Below are 26,499 nucleotides of genomic sequence, written 5' to 3' on the forward strand. Positions count from 1 at the left end.
CATTTCAACCAAAGGACCCAGCTGAGGACCATATGAGGAAATATGTGACACTACACATTATGTTGTGATGTTCTCACAGTTAAACCAGAATTTACTTAATAATGCATTTAAAAAGATATATTTAAGTCTGTATTAATACATTTATGGCCACAAGTTGGCAGAAGAAACCACAAAAACAAGCTTGTTCACAAACTGTCTTTTGAACCCTATTCCCACTTGGTATTAATATGTGATTTGTATCTGGTAGTAATAAGTTATCCTGTTATCCATCTGTCTTTATTTCACCCACATTGGATCTTAAACAACTTGTGAAGTCACTCTCCTCCTGTATGTGCTGTGGTGCCGGCTCCTCTGCTGTGTCAGTGCTTTCTTTCTCTAGAGCAGCTGACCTGATTGAGGAGTATTCAGTGGCATTGGACACACCTGGGCTCCGTGTGGCCATGCATAATCAATTGGGCTGCAGAAGTCATTGTTGACAGATCTCCTCATCTCGTACCTTTGTTGTGGCTCCTGGTTTCATCTCTTTTCTTGTATCTTTAAGATTCTAGTACAGCTAGGGGCTACTCTTATCAATACTCGGTTCTTCTACATGGCTAAATCATTTTTTTTAAAACAATATATACGATTTTGAAAACAAATACATTTACAACAGATTTAGAAGTTAATTATAATTTTTTATATTTTTATTCACAGACATCCATCAGTATCAGTCATTCCTCCTGTCTTCTGTACGTTTTACACGTTAACAAATGTATTGATAAAGTATTTGGCACCTTTTTTATTCAACTAGATGGAGCTTCTACACCAGACTTGTCAGAAACCTATCTTCAGTTGGGCTCATCAACAAAGCCAGGGACCCCCACTGACTCTATTCCACTTTCCTACCGGTCACTCCCCTCCACATCCCTTCTATGTTTATTATTTAAATACATTACATTACATTACAGTCATTTAGCAGACGCTTTTATCCAAAGCGACTTACAATAAGTGCATTCAACATTGGTAATCAAAAGAACTACTAGTCACCAGAAGTCATAAGTACATTTCCTTTTCCAAACAAGCATCTAAGATCATGAAGCAGAGCATAACTCAGAGCCAAAGTACAGGGCAGAAACAAGAAAAACAGTTAGTGCTATAAGTAATATGAATACAATAACAGTTTAACAAAATACAAATACAGTAGACACTTTTACATTACACTTACATCTCACTTGTTTATAGTACTGTTATCTGTTTGTTTGTGCACTTTATTTGTTATTTTATTGTAAATTTTAATAAGTTTCTACTTTTTGCACTGTGTTGTTTGTTGTTGACTGTTAAATGTTATGCACCTCCCGTGATGTCAAATTCCTTGTATGTGCAACATACAAATTCTGATTCTGATTCTGATTTGGACAATGGGTTGTTAAAAACTTAACTGTCTGCCATGAATGTTTTACAGACTGGCCACTCCCAATAATCATTCAGTCATGTCATTCAGATAGTGGTGCTTCAAGATGGTTTCATTGCCTCCATGAGCTGAGTGTCACATCTGCAGTTAAAACTGCTGCGAAAGCAACAGCCAAACAACAACTTCTCTCTTTTTTCAGATCACCGACATGCCTGTGTCCCTTTCAACTCACACAGTATCTTTGCCTAAAGTCTCTTCCTCTGGGCCAGAACCACCACTGCCGTTATGCAGTTATAGACAACTATAACCACATCATCATTCCCAGTGTTGGCAATTGCTGCAGCTGTGATCTTTGCAGTCTTCTGCGGTATTTATGAAGAATAAATACAAGTGAGTTCATTACACACTTATATTACAGAGAACAAAATGCTCAGTTATTAACGTTATCAAAGTGGGAAAGTTTTTCCTCTCACCCGTTTTATTTTAAAGTTTGTTTTGTGCTCCTCAATGACATAACTTTTTTCTGTCTGCTTAAGAAAACACATTGCAGAACTCCAAAATCAAGAATGTAGGTAAGAAGAAAAATATTTTAGATCACATCCCATTCGTAGTGCTACACTGATTGTCAATTCTTCCACTCTCGTGAGAATGTGATTGATGCATTTATTTCTTTGTTTATTGTATATTTACTGTGTGGAATCGTCCTTCCAGACTGTCGCGTGTTTTTTCAGTTGGGGAGCATGAAATACAACAGATATACATTTTCCCCTAAACTGTGTGCAATCTGTGAGAGGAGTATGGGTTATCAAGGATTGCATTTTCATAGAGCCTTAAACAGCTGAAAGGACTGTAGGCCATTCTGATTGAAGGCAGGAGGCATTTTAAGGATTTTTTATCTTTAGAGACATTATCATTTGGTAACCTGTGTTACAACCGTAACCTTTCACAGACTGATGCATCATTGGTCTCACAGTCATCTCACATCTCTGCAGAAGTACAATGTTGATTTTTGTTGCTGCCTTTTGATATGATCTTTGTTGAAATCTGTATATAGATTGACATTTTGTAGAAACGTAGAAAAAGCAGAACAGAAAAGTTCTAATCAGTAGCAGAATCTGAAGGTGAGAACTGAGAGTTGAGTGGGCTTCATTAATTGAGACGTTCTTACAGTTAAACCAGTATTTCTCAAACTGTGGGTATTGCAGGTGGGGCGCAGGGGGAAATGCAGATTTTTTTTATTTCAAGAACTTTATTGAGAACTTCACATATTACAAAAGTACAAAGTACACGGATATAAAACTAAGTCATTAATAAATACATGTCGAAATGCCTGTACTTTCGTATAATGTTTATGTTACGCCGTTAACAGGTTACGCTTACGCTTGCGCATGCGCAACGGCCAAGATCCTTGGCGACTCGCATGTGAGCTCGACTCATCGGACAAAGGGCTGTGGGCATTCTGCTTCCCTTCGCCAAATCCAACCTCTGTAAGATTGGCTTTTCTGCCTTTCTCAAAACAGAATACAGATCTAAGCTCAACATTGAGCATGAATTGAGAGTGGTCGTATCAAGTCTGCAACCCCGTTTTAAAAAGATTTGTAGTGGAAAGCAGGCTCATTGCAGCCACGAATACTGGTAAAACTTAATGGCTCACACATATCTGCACTCGTTTTGTTTTGTATTGCACGTTATTGTGGTTTTGAAAAGATATGCAGTGTAACACTATTCAAGTTCAATATTTGAACTAGTTTTGTTTAGTTTTTCACAGGTTGCACTTTATTGTTATTATCTTGAAAAGATATTCTTGGGCCCGAGCGCCCCCGTCGGCGGGGGCAAACGCATTCATCCAAAAATTCACCCACTCATAATGCCAAACAAGTGCACTCATCAGTAACGAATATAATGATGTATACCTGCTCAAACTGCAGCTCCTGCTCTACAAAGTCATATCAGCTGTTTGTACAAACTCCAAACACAACTCAGACAAAGCTACATATAATACCAAATATCAAAATCCATATAGCGCCCCCTAGGCAGACGCACTCGCCACATTTATGCCAATAACTTTTTGAATATTCATTCAATGCTAACACCCGTTAGCTCAAGAGATCGCTAGCAACCAGACGGTCGCACCCATGTTTTTCATTCCGCTACGACACAGCCTCGCAGTTTTACTTACAAAACAAAGCCATCATCATAATTACATTACATTACATTACAGTCATTTAGCAGATGCTTTTATCCAAAGCGACTTACAATAAGTGCATCAACATTGGTAATCAAAAGAACTACTAGTCACCAGAAGTCATAAGTACATTTCCTTTTCCAAACAAGCATCTAAGATCATGAAGCAGAGTATAACTCAGAGCCAAAGTACAGGGCAGAAACAAGAAAAACAGTTAGTGCTATAAGTAATACGAATACAATAACAGTTTAACAAAATACAAATACAGTAGACACTTTTACATTACACTTACATCTCACTTGTTTATAGTACTGTTATCTGTTTGTTTGTGCACTTTATTTGTTATTTTATTGTAAATTTTAATAAGTTTCTACTTTTTGCACTGTGTTGTTTGTTGTTGACTGTTAAATGTTATGCACCTCCCGTGATGTCAAATTCCTTGTATGTGCAACATACAAATTCTGATTCTGATTCTGATTTGGACAATGGGTTGTTAAAAACTTAACTGTCTGCCATGAATGTTTTACAGACTGGCCACTCCCAATAATCATTCAGTCATGTCATTCAGATAGTGGTGCTTCAAGATGGTTTCATTGCCTCCATGAGCTGAGTGTCACATCTGCAGTTAAAACTGCTGCGAAAGCAACAGCCAAACAACAACTTCTCTCTTTTTTCAGATCACCGACATGCCTGTGTCCCTTTCAACTCACACAGTATCTTTGCCTAAAGTCTCTTCCTCTGGGCCAGAACCACCACTGCCGTTATGCAGTTATAGACAACTATAACCACATCATCATTCCCAGTGTTGGCAATTGCTGCAGCTGTGATCTTTGCAGTCTTCTGCGGTATTTATGAAGAATAAATACAAGTGAGTTCATTACACACTTATATTACAGAGAACAAAATGCTCAGTTATTAACGTTATCAAAGTGGGAAAGTTTTTCCTCTCACCCGTTTTATTTTAAAGTTTGTTTTGTGCTCCTCAATGACATAACTTTTTTCTGTCTGCTTAAGAAAACACATTGCAGAACTCCAAAATCAAGAATGTAGGTAAGAAGAAAAATATTTTAGATCACATCCCATTCGTAGTGCTACACTGATTGTCAATTCTTCCACTCTCGTGAGAATGTGATTGATGCATTTATTTCTTTGTTTATTGTATATTTACTGTGTGGAATCGTCCTTCCAGACTGTCGCGTGTTTTTTCAGTTGGGGAGCATGAAATACAACAGATATACATTTTCCCCTAAACTGTGTGCAATCTGTGAGAGGAGTATGGGTTATCAAGGATTGCATTTTCATAGAGCCTTAAACAGCTGAAAGGACTGTAGGCCATTCTGATTGAAGGCAGGAGGCATTTTAAGGATTTTTTATCTTTAGAGACATTATCATTTGGTAACCTGTGTTACAACCGTAACCTTTCACAGACTGATGCATCATTGGTCTCACAGTCATCTCACATCTCTGCAGAAGTACAATGTTGATTTTTGTTGCTGCCTTTTGATATGATCTTTGTTGAAATCTGTATATAGATTGACATTTTGTAGAAACGTAGAAAAAGCAGAACAGAAAAGTTCTAATCAGTAGCAGAATCTGAAGGTGAGAACTGAGAGTTGAGTGGGCTTCATTAATTGAGACGTTCTTACAGTTAAACCAGTATTTCTCAAACTGTGGGTATTGCAGGTGGGGCGCAGGGGGAAATGCAGATTTTTTTTATTTCAAGAACTTTATTGAGAACTTCACATATTACAAAAGTACAAAGTACACGGATATAAAACTAAGTCATTAATAAATACATGTCGAAATGCCTGTACTTTCGTATAATGTTTATGTTACGCCGTTAACAGGTTACGCTTACGCTTGCGCATGCGCAACGGCCAAGATCCTTGGCGACTCGCATGTGAGCTCCACTCATCGGACAAAGGGCTGTGGGCATTCTGCTTCCCTTCGCCAAATCCAACCTCTGTAAGATTGGCTTTTCTGCCTTTCTCAAAACAGAATACAGATCTAAGCTCAACATTGAGCATGAATTGAGAGTGGTCGTATCAAGTCTGCAACCCCGTTTTAAAAAGATTTGTAGTGGAAAGCAGGCTCATTGCAGCCACGAATACTGGTAAAACTTAATGGCTCACACATATCTGCACTCGTTTTGTTTTGTATTGCACGTTATTGTGGTTTTGAAAAGATATGCAGTGTAACACTATTCAAGTTCAATATTTGAACTAGTTTTGTTTAGTTTTTCACAGGTTGCACTTTATTGTTATTATCTTGAAAAGATATTCTTGGGCCCGAGCGCCCCCGTCGGCGGGGGCAAACGCATTCATCCAAAAATTCACCCACTCATAATGCCAAACAAGTGCACTCATCAGTAACGAATATAATGATGTATACCTGCTCAAACTGCAGCTCCTGCTCTACAAAGTCATATCATCTGTTTGTACAAACTCCAAACACAACTCAGACAAAGCTACATATAATACCAAATATCAAAATCCATATAGCGCCCCCTAGGCAGACGCACTCGCCACATTTATGCCAATAACTTTTTGAATATTCATTCAATGCTAACACCCGTTAGCTCAAGAGATCGCTAGCAACCAGACGGTCGCACCCATGTTTTTCATTCCGCTACGACACAGCCTCGCAGTTTTACTTACAAAACAAAGCCATCATCATAATTACATTACATTACATTACAGTCATTTAGCAGATGCTTTTATCCAAAGCGACTTACAATAAGTGCATCAACATTGGTAATCAAAAGAACTACTAGTCACCAGAAGTCATAAGTACATTTCCTTTTCCAAACAAGCATCTAAGATCATGAAGCAGAGCATAACTCAGAGCCAAAGTACAGGGCAGAAACAAGAAAAACAGTTAGTGCTATAAGTAATACGAATACAATAACAGTTTAACAAAATACAAATACAGTAGACACTTTTACATTACACTTACATCTCACTTGTTTATAGTACTGTTATCTGTTTGTTTGTGCACTTTATTTGTTATTTTATTGTAAATTTTAATAAGTTTCTACTTTTTGCACTGTGTTGTTTGTTGTTGACTGTTAAATGTTATGCACCTCCCGTGATGTCAAATTCCTTGTATGTGCAACATACAAATTCTGATTCTGATTCTGATTTGGACAATGGGTTGTTAAAAACTTAACTGTCTGCCATGAATGTTTTACAGACTGGCCACTCCCAATAATCATTCAGTCATGTCATTCAGATAGTGGTGCTTCAAGATGGTTTCATTGCCTCCATGAGCTGAGTGTCACATCTGCAGTTAAAACTGCTGCGAAAGCAACAGCCAAACAACAACTTCTCTCTTTTTTCAGATCACCGACATGCCTGTGTCCCTTTCAACTCACACAGTATCTTTGCCTAAAGTCTCTTCCTCTGGGCCAGAACCACCACTGCCGTTATGCAGTTATAGACAACTATAACCACATCATCATTCCCAGTGTTGGCAATTGCTGCAGCTGTGATCTTTGCAGTCTTCTGCGGTATTTATGAAGAATAAATACAAGTGAGTTCATTACACACTTATATTACAGAGAACAAAATGCTCAGTTATTAACGTTATCAAAGTGGGAAAGTTTTTCCTCTCACCCGTTTTATTTTAAAGTTTGTTTTGTGCTCCTCAATGACATAACTTTTTTCTGTCTGCTTAAGAAAACACATTGCAGAACTCCAAAATCAAGAATGTAGGTAAGAAGAAAAATATTTTAGATCACATCCCATTCGTAGTGCTACACTGATTGTCAATTCTTCCACTCTCGTGAGAATGTGATTGATGCATTTATTTCTTTGTTTATTGTATATTTACTGTGTGGAATCGTCCTTCCAGACTGTCGCGTGTTTTTTCAGTTGGGGAGCATGAAATACAACAGATATACATTTTCCCCTAAACTGTGTGCAATCTGTGAGAGGAGTATGGGTTATCAAGGATTGCATTTTCATAGAGCCTTAAACAGCTGAAAGGACTGTAGGCCATTCTGATTGAAGGCAGGAGGCATTTTAAGGATTTTTTATCTTTAGAGACATTATCATTTGGTAACCTGTGTTACAACCGTAACCTTTCACAGACTGATGCATCATTGGTCTCACAGTCATCTCACATCTCTGCAGAAGTACAATGTTGATTTTTGTTGCTGCCTTTTGATATGATCTTTGTTGAAATCTGTATATAGATTGACATTTTGTAGAAACGTAGAAAAAGCAGAACAGAAAAGTTCTAATCAGTAGCAGAATCTGAAGGTGAGAACTGAGAGTTGAGTGGGCTTCATTAATTGAGACGTTCTTACAGTTAAACCAGTATTTCTCAAACTGTGGGTATTGCAGGTGGGGCGCAGGGGGAAATGCAGATTTTTTTTATTTCAAGAACTTTATTGAGAACTTCACATATTACAAAAGTACAAAGTACACGGATATAAAACTAAGTCATTAATAAATACATGTCGAAATGCCTGTACTTTCGTATAATGTTTATGTTATGCCGTTAACAGGTTACGCTTACGCTTGCGCATGCGCAACGGCCAAGATCCTTGGCGACTCGCATGTGAGCTCCACTCATCGGACAAAGGGCTGTGGGCATTCTGCTTCCCTTCGCCAAATCCAACCTCTGTAAGATTGGCTTTTCTGCCTTTCTCAAAACAGAATACAGATCTAAGCTCAACATTGAGCATGAATTGAGAGTGGTCGTATCAAGTCTGCAACCCCGTTTTAAAAAGATTTGTAGTGGAAAGCAGGCTCATTGCAGCCACGAATACTGGTAAAACTTAATGGCTCACACATATCTGCACTCGTTTTGTTTTGTATTGCACGTTATTGTGGTTTTGAAAAGATATACAGTGTAACACTATTCAAGTTCAATATTTGAACTAGTTTTGTTTAGTTTTTCACAGGTTGCACTTTATTGTTATTATCTTGAAAAGATATTCTTGGGCCCGAGCGCCCCCGTCGGCGGGGGCAAACGCATTCATCCAAAAATTCACCCACTCATAATGCCAAACAAGTGCACTCATCAGTAACGAATATAATGATGTATACCTGCTCAAACTGCAGCTCCTGCTCTACAAAGTCATATCAGCTGTTTGTACAAACTCCAAACACAACTCAGACAAAGCTACATATAATACCAAATATCAAAATCCATATAGCGCCCCCTAGGCAGACGCACTCGCCACATTTATGCCAATAACTTTTTGAATATTCATTCAATGCTAACACCCGTTAGCTCAAGAGATCGCTAGCAACCAGACGGTCGCACCCATGTTTTTCATTCCGCTACGACACAGCCTCGCAGTTTTACTTACAAAACAAAGCCATCATCATAATTACATTACATTATATTACAGTCATTTAGCAGATGCTTTTATCCAAAGCGACTTACAATAAGTGCATCAACATTGGTAATCAAAAGAACTACTAGTCACCAGAAGTCATAAGTACATTTCCTTTTCCAAACAAGCATCTAAGAGCATGAAGCAGAGCATAACTCAGAGCCAAAGTACAGTGCAGAACTAAGAAAAACAGTTAGTGCTATAAGTAATACGAATACAATAAGTGCAACAAGCTAGTATGAAAACAATAAGTGCTAAGTGGAAGGCTCAGGGAAGCACTTCCTGAAGAGGTGGGTTTTCAGCCTGCGCCAAAAGATGGGCAGCGACTCCGCTGTCCTGACGTCAGTGGGAAGTTCATTCCACCACTGTGGGGCCAGGACAGAAAACAGCCGTGACAGGGTCGATCGGCCGCCAGGACCTCTGAGCGACGGGGCAACCAATCGCCCCGAGGCAGCAGAGTGAAGTGGTCGGGCAGGGGTGTAAGGCTTGACCATGGCCTGGAGATAGGAAGGAGCTGTTCCTTTCACTGCCGTGTAGGCTAGCACCAGAGTCTTAACCTTTTATAAACGAGGCCTATTTGCAGGCCTCAGCTAGAATAAAGATAAGAAATACCTAATTAAGTGTATAATTAAATTAAAAAAAAAAAAAAAAAAAAAAAAAAAATTAAAAAAAAATTAATATATTTTTGAGATGAGAAAAATCATGGAACTATCAGAATACATGTTACAGGTTAACATAAGATAAGGATGGAACACAGCACAACTTGGAAAATTCAAAAGCTCGCCCTGGAAAAACAGCAATTTCAGGATATTGTTTTTTGGAAAGTATGGAAATCCAAGATTTTAAATATTCCCAGCTCTTATAACAACTGATAAAGGCTCTATATACACAGTTATACATAGATACAGTGAAACATTTATAAAACATAGAGCATATAAAATTAAAAAACTGATTAAATATTCCAATATTTGATTAAAAAATATTTTTTAAATTCAAAAACACTCTATATCACTTCTATGTATCACTCCTGATGTTCAATGAATCAAAAGACAGAAGATTGGACCTTTTTTGAGTGTTTTAAGCTCTTTCTAAGCCCTTTTTAGTTTAAGGTCAAATACTGCTTCAGATTCAGCCCACTCTCTCTGTTCAGGGCTGTATCTCAGCCCCCCTTTCTCCAATTTTCACCATTGAGACATCCTTCGAACCGTAGGAGCCAATAGAATTGCCTGGAATTGAAAGCTAGATGATTGACAGCACTATTAGCCAATAAAGCTCAAAAACGTCCCATCTGATGGCAGATCTGAAATCTAATTTGCTGAGCTTCCAACCCTCCCAAGAAGCCGAGGAGTGTCGGAGAGACACGAATCGAACGGATTCACACGGAACACATGCAGCTGGACATATATGCAGTGGAAGTACGGAGATATTTCATTTTTTCGCTGAGATTCGACCAAAAGTGAGTACAATATTCGATGAAAGCTGTGTGACTTTTTGTGTTCGAAGCTGAATATCTCTGCGATGGTTTACCGGAGAGAGAAATGGAAAATATGTCCGTAATCTCCGTCAGGCGGACATGCTTTTTCATGCTGCATGTCCGTAGGTAGCACGTTGCTAACGGAGTGTAGCAGCTGTTTTCTCCGGTCTGTCCCAGTCATATCGAGTATGATTTATGATATTTTGTTATTTGTTTGCTTGGCTGATGGGAGATGTGTTTGTCTCATGTAGAAGTGACCGAGTTCATGTTGTTCCCAGGACGCTGAGGTTTCTGCAGAACTATAACATCATTATATTCGTTCTTCGTGGGTTCTCTGCCAGTTACTTTTAACACAAAACTCTCTAAGTTTGTATGTACTCTGCGTCCAAATGGGGGACCCTCGGGTGTATAACTGGATGCGAGCTCTTACAGGTAGCCAGTGTAGAGAACGGAGAAAGGAAGTTGTGTGGGAGAACTTGGGGCGATTGAACACCAGGCGAGCTGCGGCTTTCTGGACAAGCTCCAGAGGTCTGATGGCCGACGACGGGGCTCCGGCGAGTAGAGAGTTGCAGTAGTCCAGGCGGGAGATGACAAGAGCCTGGATGAGAACCTGCGCCGTCTCTGTTGTAGAGCAGGAATCTGCAGGAGCGTGTAACGGATGAAATGTTTGCCGAGAATGACAGTTGGTCATCCAGGGTCACACCCAGGTTCCTCGCAGTCCGAGTTGGCGTCACCACGGTATCATTGATGGTGATGGACAGGTCCCGGTGCGGGCAACCCTTCCCCGGGAGGAACAGTAGCTCAGTTTTGTCTAGGTTGAGCTTGAGGTGGTGTGTCGTCATCCACTTCGAGATGTCAGCCAAACACGCAGCAATGCGCGTCTCCACTTGGGTGTCACCGGGGGGAAATGACAAGACCAGCTGGGTGTCATCGGCATAACAATGGTAGGAGAAGTCATGCGAGTGAATAACAGAACCCAGAGATGTTGTGTAGAGCGAGAAGAGAAGGGGGCCCAGAACTGACCCTTGCGGAACCCCGTAGTCAGCATGCGTGGTTCCGACACGGCCCCCCTCCAGGTCACCTGGTAGGATCGACCCGTCAGGTAGGATGCAAACAGGGAGAATGCAGAGCCTGAGACGCCCATCCCCTCGAGGGATGAGAGGAGGATTTGATGGTTCACAGTGTCAAACGCCGCAGACAAGTCCAGGAGAATCAGGACAGAGGAGAGAGAGTTAGCTCTCGCGGCGTGAAGCGACTCTGTCAGCGCAAGGAGGGCCGTCTCTGTCGAGTGACCCACTTTGAACCCGGACTGGTGAGGGTCCAAAAAGCTGTTTTGGTGGAGATAGGAAGACAGTTGGTTAAAGACAGCACGTTCAAGTGTTTTGGATAGAAAGGGTAGAAGAGAAACCGGTCTGAAGTTCTTGACATCAGAGGGGTCAAGTGATGGTTTCTTCAGAAGGGGGGTGACTGTGGCGGCCTTGAAGGCCGTGGAAAAGCATCCTGAAACAAGAGATGTGTTGATGAGGTGGGTGAAGAAAGGAAGGAGTTCAGTCGCAATTGACTGAAGAAGAGGGGAAGGGATCGGGTCAAGGGAGCACGTGGTGGGGCGGTTAGACGTAACAAGGTTGAGGACCTCGTTAGGGGAGAGAGGAGCCAGAAAGGGTAAGATGGGGCGTGGAGATGGGAGGAAGAGCTGTGGGGGCAGGATTGGACAGGGAGAGAGGGGCTGAGAGAAGGAGGATCTGATATTGTTTACCTTCTTGTCAAAGAAGTTGGCGAAGTCATCAGGGAGAAGTGTCTACGTCTACGTGACCGCCGGGCCGGACAGAGATAGGATGCAAACACATGGTAGTACACGCTCGAGAAGTCTTAGCTTGACGAAGTCGGGCTTGAAAAAGTCGGCCTGTTGCCTTTGTTTGCCAGACGCTTGAAAGCTGACGCTTCCAGCAGTGGTTAAGTACAGCTATCTACTGATTGCTCATTGTCTGCCAGGAGTGGAAGCTCCTCCTTTGCAATCAGTGAACCAGGCTTGATCAAACAAGCCGTTTCAAACAAGCAGAAACTCAGATAGCACTTCACAACTGAGGCCACTGAGACAGGCCTAAGTACAGCTATCGAGACAGTTCAAAGCAGGTTACTTTAAAACAGGCCTAAGTACAGTTTAAAGAGCAAGAACAAGATACTTATCAAATGCAATGAATCCGCATTATTGATCACATCATAAACCAGCTCCTTACTTTGAGATGTTCTGCAGCAAAAAAAATAATTAATTCGTTGATGTTTACTGTCTATCTGCGCAGCGGATCCCCCTCTGTGTGAAGTAAAAGCTGCCGCTGAGCACATGTGCATCGTGTGCCTGTTAGCTGAAGGGCAAGGTTATACGCCTCAGCAAATCAGATTTTAGAAATTTGACACTCGGGTAGTTTTTTTATTCTGATTGGCTAACGGATTCTGTCAATCAAAGTCACGTTGGGTTGTCTCAACAGAGCAGACTCGTCTATGGAAGGTTCATTGGGTGAAATCGGCCCTGCACACAGTCTGTAAGGCCCTGGAAGAGAAAAAAAATGGAATTCAGCCGAAAAATTCTATGGATGACAGACATAAACAGTCTCAGAGAGGCTCTCAAAATTATGCCAAACTGCTGCATATGGATAGATTGAACACTATTAGTGTTAAAAGAAGTGAAATATATCATTATATAGTATATACAATTACAATGGAACAGCTGGAACAAGATTACATTTTGGTTGACCTCTCTGACCTCTCTGTACTAGATCAAGATGTACTAGATAAAGCTTCACTTTATCAAAGTAAAAATATACCCTCAACATATAGTTCTATGATCTGGGAGAGCTTGAAAGCTCGGATCTACATGATTTCTAAAAACAAATATCCTGAAATTGCTTTTTTTTTCAGGCAAAAATTAGAATTTTCAATTTGTGCTGTTTGCCATCTTGATTTACTCTTAACCAGTAACATATATACTGATATTTACACATATCAATACATCTCACAAGTGTTAGGGTTATTTTAATACTAACAGTATTAAAATAGCCCTTACAGTTGCAACGCTACACTCATTATCGTATGGGTATGCTATTTTCGAGCTGAGGCCTAAAAATAGGGCTAGGGTACAAGAGGTAATTGCATAAATAAATAAGCTATTTTTTTGCCAAATATTTGTTCTTTTTTGCACAGATAGAACTTTATTTGCATTGTTCTAACAAAGTGATTGCACATTTTATTTGGTTTTGTCTGATGGAGCAATCTGGTTTACTTGAAAGTGATTTCAATTTTCTTTATGCTATTATTTGAAAAAGCACAGATGGAGGAGTCACAAAATGTTATTTCAATAAAAATTCAACATGGACCATTTTGCTACAATTGTGTTGGGGTGGTGGGGCATGAACATTTTTCTTCCTCCAAAGTGGGGCGTGACAGAAAAAGTTTGAGAACCACTGAGTTAAACCAAAAGTAACTCAAAGATGCATTTTTTTACATGTTAAAGCTGCATTAATATATGTTTTGGCCACAAGGGGACAGAATAAATCCCCAAAACAAACTTGTTCACACACAGTTGCAGCAGACGTAAAGCAACATTATTGTCCCATATCTTGTGGACCCCATTCACACTTGGTATTAACATGTGACCTGTGTCAGGTATTGATAAGTTGTACCTTATTATCTATCTGTCTATTCTATCTAATCCACCCACACTGGATCTGTAACAGCTTGTCAACAAACATGGTACGTCTTACGTCAAAGGAAACAATGAGCTCTATGTTTTTCTTTTTGAAAGGGAGGGCTTATCTGTAGCTTTTTGCCTGGTTTACTGGGGACTAAGAGTTGAAAGTAGATGTCCTTTCAACTTGTTCAGGAAACATTTTTTCTCAAGAATGTGTTCACCCTATAAAGATTAAATGTATTCCTATAAAGATCTGATCCTTGCATTTACATGCGTTCTGTCCTCCTCCAAGGAAATGATATCCAGATGTAGATCACATGTTAATGTATAAATGACCAAGTGTAAATGTGATGTAACTATTCTCTTACACTCTTAAGCTGTTAAAGGCTTGAATTTGGTCTAAAGGAGGATACAAAGTTATAGGTAAAAATTGCGTGTTTGTTGCTATTGACCCTGTTAACATGACATGTCATCATTTGACTTAAAGTTCATGTATTATTGATTAATGCAACTTAAATAGTCAACAATCAACATTTAGTCAACAATTACATTGATGAGGGGAAGTACGCTGTTGTTGTAGTTGTTCAATTCATATTCTACCTGGAAAACTTTATATTCACTGTCCACTTGCTTGTGATATTAGAGGCACTGTGTTTGGGTTTCTCAGTTGATAATTATGGCCAATGATGAAACAGTTTGATGTCTTGTGTAAATGTGTGATAATAATTTTGCAAATTTTAGCACCAAACTCAAAGTGTTTAATTTTAACTTTAAGAAAAATATGTTCATCTCAATACAACCCCCCCCCCCCCCCCCCCCCCCCCCCACACACACACACACACACACACACACACACACACACACACACACACACACTGTGTCATCACTGGACCCTCTGCAATTTGCATACCAGCCTCATGTGGGAGTGGACGACGCCATCATCTACCTGCTGCAACGAGCTCAGTCGCACCTGGATGGAACCGGTGGCTCTGTGAGAATCACTTTCTTTGACTTCTCCAGTGCATTTAACACCATCCAACCAGTGCTACTGAGTGAGAAGCTGCGGGAGGTGGGGGTTAACGCGTCCACTGTCTCCTGGATCACTGACTACCTCACAGGCAGACCACAGTTTGTCCGACTGGGCCGTGTGCTGTCTGATACGGTGGTCAGTGATACTGGAGCCCCACAGGGAACTGTTCTGTCTCCCTTCCTGTTCACCTTATACACCACTGACTTCCAGTACAACTCAGGGTCATGCCATCTGCAGAAGTTCTCTGATGACTCTGCAGTGGTCGGGTGTATAAGGGACGGACGGGAGGAGGAGTACAGGGCAGTAGTGGATGACTTTGTGGAGTGGGCCGGTAGAAATCACCTGCTTCTGAACGTGGCCAAGACCAGACAGATGGTGGTCGACTTCAGGAGGAGGACGACGGCTCCACAGCCACTGAGAGTTCTGGGAGAGGACGTGGACATGGTGAAGGAGTACAAGTACCTGGGTGTCTCCATCGACAGCAGACTGAGCTGGAAGGCCAACATCAACGCTGTGTACAAGAAGGGGATGAGGAAACTTCGATCCTTCAACGTGTGCAGCAAGATGTTGGAGATGTTCTACCAGTCTGTTGTGGCCAGTGCACTGTACTTCGCCGTAGTCTGCTGGGGGAGCAGCATTGGAGCCGGAGACACCAACAGACTTAACAAACTGGTTAAGAAGGCCGGCTCCATCATCGGCTGTAAACAAGACTATCTGGAACAGGTGGTGGAGAGGAGGACACTGAAGAAACTATCATCCATATTGGATAACCAGGACCACCCTCTCCACCACCTACTGCAGGGACAGCGGAGCACTTTCTCCAACAGAATGATCCAGCTCCGCTGTCATAAGGACAGGTACAGGAGAACATTCCTGCCTACTGCTATAAGACTGTACAATAAATCACCTCGGGCCAAATCAAATCGTTAAACCTCTGCACTACTGTTTATTTAGTTGATTTAATATTATTCTGTTCTATTCACTGTGTATATAGTGTGCATTTTTTATATAACATCTTTACTATATTATAACTGTATATATTGTGACATGTGTATTTTTCTTTTTCTTTTTATATAATATTAAGATTTTTTTACCTGTGACCTATTGCTGCTCTGTAACCTATTGCTGCTTGTAACAAAATAATTTCCCCTCGCGGGATCAATAAAGTTAGTATCTATCTATCTATCTATCTATCTATCTACACACACACACACATCTAATGTACATCCACCATTGCCCAGGACCTACTGTCTACTGAACTGATTTTTCAGTAAACATGTTTCTTTGTACATTCAATTTAGATTCTTACTCAGTCTGTTGTGACTGCTTCCTCATTGTTTGATTGGCAATGCCTTTGTCCTCCACAGGGAGGTATGTAAACCTTCTTCATTCATACTTTAGTCACATAAATATCCAACAGTATGAAATATGTAGCGCTTACTTTTTAATTCAACTTTTCTTCTTGTCAGAGAAACAATGGGACAATGGGTTGTTACAAGCTGCCGTGGACGATTGGTGCACTCTAAGTACTCATTCAGTCGTGTCGGACAGATGGTGGTACTGTAAGGTTGTTTAAGAATAGCTGAAGTCACAGAAGGGTGAGGGTGAAACAACAACAGGAAACAAACTGAATTAGATCACAAGTGTGATGGAAAGTTCAAGAATTTCTGTAGTTCTCCTCAACAACAACACAGCTCACGCTTAATCATGCAGTATAAGAAACAAATATCGGTGCCATTGTTTGTCAGTCTTTAAATGATAAACCATAAATTTTCTTAAATTGGGATCATCTGTTACAACTGAGCCAACTGAAGACAAATTTGTTTGTCACACAGAAATTACATGCATCTGAATTTAGAGACTTTTCCAAGTAAGAAAATGGGTTTTAAATTGGAACTTTCAAGAGATGATGCCTCACATCACACTTATTTAGCAGCGGGCATCAGAACAGATATGATCAAATTCAAACACATGAAAGAAACTATTGGAAAACTATGAGGAACATGTTTGGTTTATTCTCCTCATCAAAATTACCTAGAAACTAAAAGGATCAATATGTCTGTCCATTGGTGATTGAATAGTATCTCTCCAGCGAGTAGACCTCACGTTCAGTTCATTCTGCATCTTAAGCAGAACTTCAGTAATATAGTAGTTAAATATGTCCAAAATGTTTTGAATGTGTCATATAAAGAGACGGTGACAGTTCCTGGTTCAAAAATAAAGAATGGCTGAAATATTCAATAAACGCATCTTTTTGCTATGTATGTCATCTTTTTGGAGATTGCTAATTTCACTTCTGTTGATCAATGGGGTTGCTATGAGATAATTATTATCCTATTAAGGTTTCAATTGGAGTACTCCATCTCAAATTTTGTGGTCAATAATTTCAACACAGTCCCTGCTTACAAAACAATCCAGCCATATACTCATTGAAAAGTTTAAATGCTGCATAAAGGGCAACAATGACATGAACCATCTCAAGGGAAAATGTGGGAGAAAAATATTATTAACAAATGTAACAATGGCATGTGTACTTAATCGTATACAGTTTATATTAACAGCATACTTTATATTATACTTTGTACACTATTAAGATGCAACCTGAAACAAAATAAATCAAACTCAAACACAGATGATAAATACCTAAGCTTACAATAAATACATACAACTTGATGAAATCTATATATGCTTTGTCTGTGTGTTTGTGATTGAAGGAATTTCCCAGTGATTGATTGACCAACTGATTAATACAAACTGTTTGGAGGAACCATTCATCAGCAGTGATTAACTTGTATTGTTACTGTCGTGTTTATTCTCACCCAGAGAGATACAATTAATTATTCCTTTGATGACAGACAAGATCAGGCCTTCAATCTGCCCCGCAGGACAGTCTTTAAAATGGAGGAGTCCGACCACCTCTCATTTAACGTTGGGACAGCATACAAACCAGAGGAAAGGAGGGACATCCCCGTGACCTGTTTTAATTACCAGGTAAAAAACTGTTGATTCTACAGTTTAGTATTGTATTTTTCATGTAATGTGTAATTTTCATTTGGTACATTTGCTGCTTTATAATTCACAGAATTTCCAATTCAAGCACATTTCCTGTCATGGGTAACTCAGTGTCCACTGGCTTCATCACTCCTACTCCCAAGAAACTGTCCTGGAGGCGCCAGGAAGAGGACACGGTCAAGCTGGAGGACATCTTGACACAACGAGAGGAGGCTCTCTGGAGAGTGAAAACAAAGCAGAGTTTATCTGTGAAAAAGGTCCACCTCACTCGGAGCATCCGTTATGTGGACCTAGCTCTCCAAGGGAGCAACAGCCTTTATCCGAATATGGGCGAAATGCTGAACCCTGCTTTTGTTGGAGATCAAGCCTCATGAATGACTGAATTCACTGCGGACAATTAAATCTTCAACTCAGCAAGAAGATACTGTCAGTTGTGATGTTTGAAGGGATAATGGCAAACAGCCCCTGTAATACTGCAACATGAGAGGTCTGTCAAAGAGAGAAAGTTTTCACCACAAGACTGGGTGTGAACCTATAACCAGGAAATGAGGCGTCAGTGTATCAACTTTTTTAGGTGTGAAATGAATGTAAAAGTGTCAGGGGAGTGATCTTGCCAGACCGATTGGATGTGACATAAAAACAAATTTTATAGTTTCAGATAATCACAATTTGAGCAAATAAGAAGGCTGAACTGAACAAAGGAAATCTAACATCTCTACATCCGTGAAACACACAAAGGTGTAAGGTAGAGTAATGCCATTGTTCTGTGAGAAGAGCTTCATATCTTAAAAAAGAGTGATATCATTTGCATCGTCTGTGGACTTTTCAAGGAGTTTACATGTCATTGTTTTCGATCTGCACTGTTGTCTTATCTTTGTACCACATGGATTTTGAATCAATGTATTGTATCTTAGCACAGAGTTCTCAAGGTTATTTAGAGTCATTTCTCTGAAGCAAATACAGTTTGTAACTAACTTGTAAGAAAGCTTGTTGGACAAATAAATTAAACCTTCCAGCTGATTCTTGATTTATTTATTGTGCAACAATGGGTCAAATCTGAGGTTTAACCACTTATTTATATTTCTGTCAAATAATAAACTACAATGTATTAGAAAAGGTCTCCAACATATTCATTAACAAGTAATTAAAAAAAGGGACACCCCCCACTGTTAGACAAATTACTGTTGTGTATAATTAAGTCATTTTACAATCTCACTGTTATAATAATTAGTGCTTCTTTAGTAAAGGTAAAATAAATAATAATAATAATAATAATAAATAATTAAAGGAACCACGAGTGAGGTTTTTAGTTCTCCATATCAAAAAATATGTTGTTGTTGGCGATGATCTCAAAGGCAACTGGGCTTCATGAAGTGGGGAACAATGCTGACAGAAATAAGTCATAAGTCAGTCAATACTAAAATATTCCAATATCCAAAGAAGGAAGTGTGAGCGGCAGGGCGGCACACCTTGTGATAAAGTCGAGGGTTGTGATATCAGATGCAGAACAATGATACATTTTAAAAGTGTTAAAAGTTAATGAGAAACGTTTTTACTGCTTAGGTGAGAATAGTTTAGAGCACAAGACATGGTTAAGAAAATAATAATAATGACGATTAGTACAAAAAACTTCCCCAATATATAACTGACGAGAAAAAAAAAATCAAAATTTGTGTGTGGCGCATCGTGTGTGTGTGTGTGTGTGTGTGTGTGTGTGTGTGTGTGTGTGTGTGCTGTATTAAAAGTGGAATGGAAACTGAACAAGTCATCTCTCACCAGAGGGAAATGACTGTGGCACCTGACAAGCTTGGAAATATCTGTCACTTTATCCACAGATCTGAACCCCAGACGGCGAGATGGATTCTGTCAAATGGCCTATGATTTTTGTGTGCCTTTGCTTTAAAGGTATGGCACATTCAGAGTTTTATTTTTTTAATATCGTTTTTGTTCAGGTCAAGATTTTGATTTTCAGATTAATTTGTATTTTTCATGCAAGTCCTTCTTTTCTCTGCTTTGTCTTTGTTTTGTTTTATCCCATTTTCCTCTGCAACAGTTACTCAAACTGAAGCCTCATCTTGGACAATTAAGGTGCCGTCCTCAGTTAAAGGTCTCCCTGGATCCTGTGTGGTGATCCCATGCTCGTTTAACTACCCAGATCCAGACAAGAAGATCACTGAGTTCACGGGGATGTGGGTCGAGGCGACACATCAGCTCATCTATCACCCAGACAAGTCGAAAAAGATGCAGCAGTATCGGAATCGGACAGAGTTGCTGGGAGATGTCAGACAGAAGAGCTGTTCACTGAAGATTGATCCCCTTCAACAAAGTGACCGAGGGCCTTATTTTTTCAGGATTGAAATGGCAGACTATGACAAGTTTTCCTACAGAGATAACCAAGTCTCCATTACAATGATTAGTAAGTAATAACAACAACTCTCACCAGACTTCTGTAAGAGTACAGTTAATTCCAGCATTTTGACAGAAGTCTCTTTTTAATTACTGTGTTGCAATTAGTGAATCAGGACAACAGTCATTTGGTTACTTTCCTCATGTTATTTAGTTACTTGTTCTACTTCAGATGTTTGTGCAAACAACCAAGCCTCCAAAGAAATAATTACAACAAATTTAAATGTTTACCTCAAGGGTTTGTCAGTTGTGTTCTTAAACAAAATTTGTAGTTATAAGCTCAAACAAAGTCCTCTGACAATACAACTGCGTGGAACAGTGGCCATTTAGGTTTCAGTTGTTGGTTCCGATTCCCACTTCCTTATTTGTGCTATTGTAACTGGCTGCTCTCCTCTCGCTTTAAATAACTTTGATCAAAACACAGTTGAAACAGTTTCATTTCTCTAGACAGATATATGACACATTGAATGCCGCCCATTTTGAGAATTCCTGTGTTAAATCCTGTGCCAAAATGGTTCAGTCAACATTTCTATTTGTCTAAATCTTGAAAACAGACTGAAAACCTATGATTTTGTGATGAAGTACATTGTGAATTAGAGTTTTATCAGAGGGGGAACTGTCTTTTGTTAAGCTAAATTTAGATTTGGGGCAGCACATGGGATTGATGAAGTAAACAAGTAACAGTAACATCCCAAGAGCACATGGCATCAATACCACCTGAATACAACAGGGAATGTCTTTATTTCTATGCTATGCCTTTACCATACAGTAGTAATTTCATGTGTTGTGTTTTGGTAACCTAATGTAATTTCACATGATTTGGGATTTTCAAGCTTTTTATCTTTGTCAACTAAAGTGCTTCCAAAATTCATGGAAGCACCAACATCATGTGATGCCAGAATACAAAGTTGAACAGCCCAGTAGATTAAGTACCCTCCAGTTCCTGCCTATCATGATCTTTCTTGTCGTTACAGGTGAACTGAATCCCATCCAATTCTCAGTGAAGGAAGAGGTAATAGAGGGTCAAAATGTGTCTGCATCCTGCTCTGTGTCTCACTTCTGCCCCACTTCACTACCTGTCTTCACCTGGAGTCTCCCTGGAGAAAAACATGTCCAATCACAGCCGCTGGACGATGGCCACTGGACAGTGACATCTACTCTGAACTTTCACCCTACCAGCGCTGATCACAACAAGCCTTTACAATGCACCGTGACATACAAGGGAGGGCAGCACCACAAAGCAGAAAGGGTCCTCAGAGTAAAACGTAAGTGTTTGTGGCTGTTATAAAAACTGCTGATATAAACATTACGCATTTCGCTGTCCCTTACTGTCATTTTTATTGGATGAGCTGGCTGCATGACGGACAGCAAATTCTGTCTGCTTCTGTGTATCTTATGCACAAATGAAAACCTACCAGCTTTATAAAGGTAAAGGCCTTTTTTACAGCAGCCATTTTGATATGATATAACAGGCTAACGCCTGTTTTTACCCTGCTATGACATGTCAAAATGGCTGCTGTGCAAGGGGCCTATTTTGGCCCTTTCCTATTGCTTTTTTAGCAACACTAGCTCTGCCAGTCCACCACTTTGGTTGAAGACTGAAATATCTCATGAACTATTGAATGGATTGCCATGACCTTTTGTGCAGTCAATTGTGGTCCCTAGAGGATTAATCTTTCTGAACTTAGATAGATAGATAGATATAAACTTTATTCATCCGTAGGGGGATATTAGTTTGTAGCAGCAGCAATTAAAAATAAAATATTATGTATGGAAATGCACAATATATACAGTACAATAAAATAACAGAGCAGAAATAGAATTTGAACAAATAGAATAATACAAATAAGATAAAATATAATTTAAAAAAAAGAAATGTTGCTGATCCCTTGACTTTTTCTCTAGCACCAACATAAAGTTGACATAAATTTGTCATTTTGAGTCAAATGTCTGGACAACTATTGGATTAATTGCAGGCATTTATGTGCTCCAATTGTTATAACTTTGGTAACTTTTCGTTTACTGCAACCATTTGGTTTACTTTTTTTTTTTACAATACTTTGGTTTAGGACCACACACTTGCAAAACTAATGACATTCCCATCAGCCTTGAGCGGTCTTTGTGTATCGTGCTAATTATCAAATATCATTATGCAAACAAGATTTTGAACATGGTAAACATTATACCTGTCATGCAATGTCATTGAGAGCATTTAGCAAAGTTAACGGTAGCGTTTGATAGCTCAAAGCACTGCTGTCCTTGTACAGCATGGCTGTAGACTCTTATTATCTTGTTTGTTTATGTGCATTGACATCAGCTCAGCATTGACATTGCTTTGTAAAAGACTGCCAAATGTACTACATCATGGTATCATTGTATGATTCCATGCAGACGCCCCAGTGAATGTGAATATTGAGCACAAGTCAGATGTAAAGGAGGGAGAAACTGTGCGACTAAGATGCTCCAGTGATGCTCACCCCCCTGCCAGCTATCAGTGGCATGATGAAACTGGTGCTCAACTGCATCAAGGAAATCTCTACATGCTGCCAAATGTCTCCAGACACACAGGAGCCCTGTTCTGCACTGCCATCAATGCAATGGGACAAGGCAAATCAAACCCTGTACGGCTCAATGTGTTATGTAAGTAAATAATCAAAGAAATGCACTGATAAAGGAGTTTTCTTTTAAAAGTATCTCATAAAAGTACATTATTGTGTTTACAGATGTGCCTGAGATTAAGACGATCTCTTCCTGCTCCTTAGAGGCGGATATGGTTAAGTGCGTGTGCATTGCGGAGTCCCAGCCTGCCAGTATGGTCCATTTTGTGCTTTCTGACAGGGTCCTGCCAAGCATCAAGGTAGAAACACATGGCTCCGTTACCATCGGGACTCTGCAGGCAGAGTTTGGATCTTCCCGGGTTGTTTACTGTCTGGCAAACAACACGCTTGGCAATGCCAACCTAACACTCTCTTTGCCTGTTAACAGTAAGGAAGATTCTTTTTTTCTTTTCCAGAAATGCATGACACACACCTCAAGACAAGAGGCATACATTTTATTTTAATTAAGAGAAAAATTGACTCCACGTGGTTTATGTTTGGACAGGTAAGATGCAGAATCTTTATATTGCCATCGCTTCTGGAGCAGGCGGGATTTTGGTGATGCTTTTAATAACAGTGGCAGTTTTTAAAAAATGGTAAGTTGCTATGAAAAAATGTTTCCCGTCATTTAAGCTAAGTAGAAAAATTATTTTGCTTTTCTTCTCTTTCTCTTCTCTCTCTAGTATGTTTTTAAACTATAACATTCAAATGTCGTTGTTGGGTTTCAGTTGTTGTGAAAGGTTTCAATAGTTTCATGTTCCTAAATTAAAAAAAACATTATTCTCCCAGCAGGGGGCGATCTGCAAATGCACTAACAGCTCACATTAACACCGAGAAGGCAGACAAAGATGTGGCGCTCCCACAGTATTCTGCAACTAAAAGGTTTCAGTCATTCATATCAGTTTAAACAAAACAATCCTAATGATGTAAAATTACGCAAGGAAACTGACCTTAAATAATCTTGTGTTTATGTGGTAAATTTGGTAAAAACATGTTGTTTTTTATTCTGCCCTCAGAAAAGAGAAGAACTATGAGGATGTACATTGCGCTGGCATTTATACCAACGATCATATATATGGCAACATGGAGGTATGTTAAGTTTTCTTCATTCATTCATTCTTTCATTATTTAAATGCATGAGAGAAGAGAGTGAGTTAATTTGTTTCCTACAGACTGACTCGGATGACGCAATCTACGCCAATATGTAACTTTGTTGAATTCATTGGGGGGACAGCTGCAGTCCCTCTGTTGACCAACTGATGTGAGTCAAGAAAGCTGTAAAAGTATTAATATGCTGTCTTCTGTATATATGACAAATTATATTTTTCTCTCTCCTGTAATTCACATACAGTATATGTTTTATGTTTTTTTTTAAGTTGTTCATGTCTAAAAATAACTTTCCCCTTACTGCTTGTCTGATCATAAGTAACATATGTTGTAAAAAAAAATCACCAATAAACTACTGCCCTGTTTTATTTGCTAATGTGTCACCCAATAACAACACTTGCTGCACAAGCTACACCTTTTTAATTTCCTCTTTTGCAGGCATGGTTTCTTTATCAGAGTGACAGATAAGAACATAGCTGTTGAAGTTACGAAATGCTGGCTTGCTGCTAAATAACCCCGTTAAGTACATTAAGTGTTGACTTTTTTGTTCACGGCTATAAAAGCAACATGGTCACTGTGCTCATCACAGCACACCACAGATGCGCTGAACATATGTGTATACTTGCCTCACAAAAAACACAATGTCAAAACACTCAAGGAAGAATAATTTCAATGCCTTGCTAACTGACTGACTTTACTGTAAATGTATGACTATGTGCAGCAGCACAGATTATACTCACTCATTAATCAACTGAAACAAGTTATAAAGTGAAAGTATTCTGTGTGTGCTCAGGTCAATGTGAAAAACCCCTTGAGGCTTCAAAGGTCTGTTCATGGTAAATTGACAGGAAGCCAAAGGGGAAGCTGGTGGGAAGCTGGTCACTGCCTAAGGTGCAAAAAAAAAAAAATACTGAAGTGATCACACATTTCAAAAACAGAAACACCAAACATCGCTCTATTCTTGGTACAAGTCTTGCCTCAAATGGTCATAAACTGTAAACGCAAACTCACTTTGGGAGATACAGTATTCCTCAACAGCTTTGTAGTATTTAGAAAAATGTGGACAAAAAGCCCAAAGTCATCTTTCCAGTTTAATGCAGTCTGATTTCTATTGCTGTGTAAAAAACATCACCATGAAATCTGAAAAACTGCTTACAGTTTATTGAACTGCTAATTTAGCAATCTTTAGCATTCAGATAAAGAAAAATAGGTTTGTGAAGGATAGCCCACGAGTTGTTCATATTTCATCTTTAGAATTTAGAAAAGGTGAAGGAATTTAAATATTGCCTGTTGATTTGTTTTCTTTTATCCCTTGAAAGTTCAACCTCATAGGTGCCCTGAAACATTTTATAATCTGAAATGGGGGCATGGGGCAAGTGTAGATGCAGGGAATAATCACACAGGAGCCATGTACGACAGGAATCGTTGTCGGTACGTTTATTGACCATATGCCGTGAGAGGTCTGGACATGGGTCACTGAAAACAAGAGAGACCATTGATTCATTATTAAGTGTAAGATAAAGTATTTTATACAAAAGAATGTTTAATGTAAGACTCACTATGTAACAACAGAAAGGAAAACCACAACTTCAGCGCCATCACTGATGAGGAAGAGAAATCTAAAGTGTAAAAAAAAGGCATAAGGCAATGAAAGACACATTAAACTGCTTGTTGCATTTTTGCACCAACAATTTCCTCACTTCCTCAATTGCCTTGAGCTCATAATGTGAGTTAAACAGATACAGCAGAAGCTCAGGAGACGGATGTTGTTGCAATATGTGATTACTTTGTTACTTTAACATGTTACTTCTGTTTCTACTTAAGAATATGGATACAGAAAGGAATTCCACAGAACACAGAGTTCCAGTAATGCACAGACGCTACATTTTGTGTCACTGCCGATGGAAAAAACACAAGAAAAATGAAAAGAGATTTTAAGACTACCACTGCCATTTTCAGTGAGCAGTAGAGGCAGGAAGGACCCAAATGCAGAACCCAGACAGTCAGATGCAAAAAAAAATAGTTTAATGAAGCAAAAACTCACAAAGACAGGAAGTAAAATGAAATGACAAGCTAACGGCCCTGGAGTCACCGAAAGCCAACCCAGTGTGCCATAGAGAAAACCTGTGAGGAGATCTTAGATAAGTTACAAGATTTATTTTTTACTTTACCACACATAATCGTAGCTCTTTATCAATCAGTGTTGTTGTTTTTCAGGGAACTAGAACCACATTTCCTTTTGAGGAAATTAACCATGGGGGTAATT

The 26,499-nt window shown here is 39.4% G+C and overlaps 1 protein-coding gene across 3 annotated transcripts; it reads left to right on the forward strand.

The window, feature by feature from the left end:
* Positions 1-17,998: 17,998 nt before the first annotated feature.
* Positions 17,999-24,601, forward strand: si:dkey-238d18.5 (sialic acid-binding Ig-like lectin 14). 3 transcript variants are annotated; one of them, XM_068736534.1, is made up of 11 exons: positions 17,999-18,102; positions 18,194-18,868; positions 19,959-20,028; positions 20,177-20,539; positions 21,504-21,794; positions 22,921-23,169; positions 23,253-23,513; positions 23,632-23,722; positions 23,916-24,008; positions 24,143-24,215; positions 24,299-24,601. In XM_068736534.1, the coding sequence occupies exons 3-11, from the start codon at positions 19,980-19,982 to the stop codon at positions 24,332-24,334; spliced, it is 1,506 nt and encodes a 501-aa protein (XP_068592635.1). In that variant the 5' UTR covers positions 17,999-18,102; positions 18,194-18,868; positions 19,959-19,979; the 3' UTR covers positions 24,335-24,601. The 3 variants fall into 3 exon arrangements, with proteins under 3 accessions (XP_068592635.1, XP_068592637.1, XP_068592636.1); XM_068736536.1 differs by having other exon boundaries at positions 23,919-24,008; XM_068736535.1 differs by having other exon boundaries at positions 18,194-18,863.
* Positions 24,602-26,499: the final 1,898 nt, after the last annotated feature.

The sequence above is a fragment of the Cebidichthys violaceus genome, unplaced genomic scaffold (genome assembly GCF_023349555.1).
Source record: "Cebidichthys violaceus isolate CVI_PGR_0920_01 unplaced genomic scaffold, fCebVio1.0.p SCAF_7, whole genome shotgun sequence".
Classification (NCBI taxonomy): domain Eukaryota; kingdom Metazoa; phylum Chordata; class Actinopteri; order Perciformes; family Stichaeidae; genus Cebidichthys; species Cebidichthys violaceus.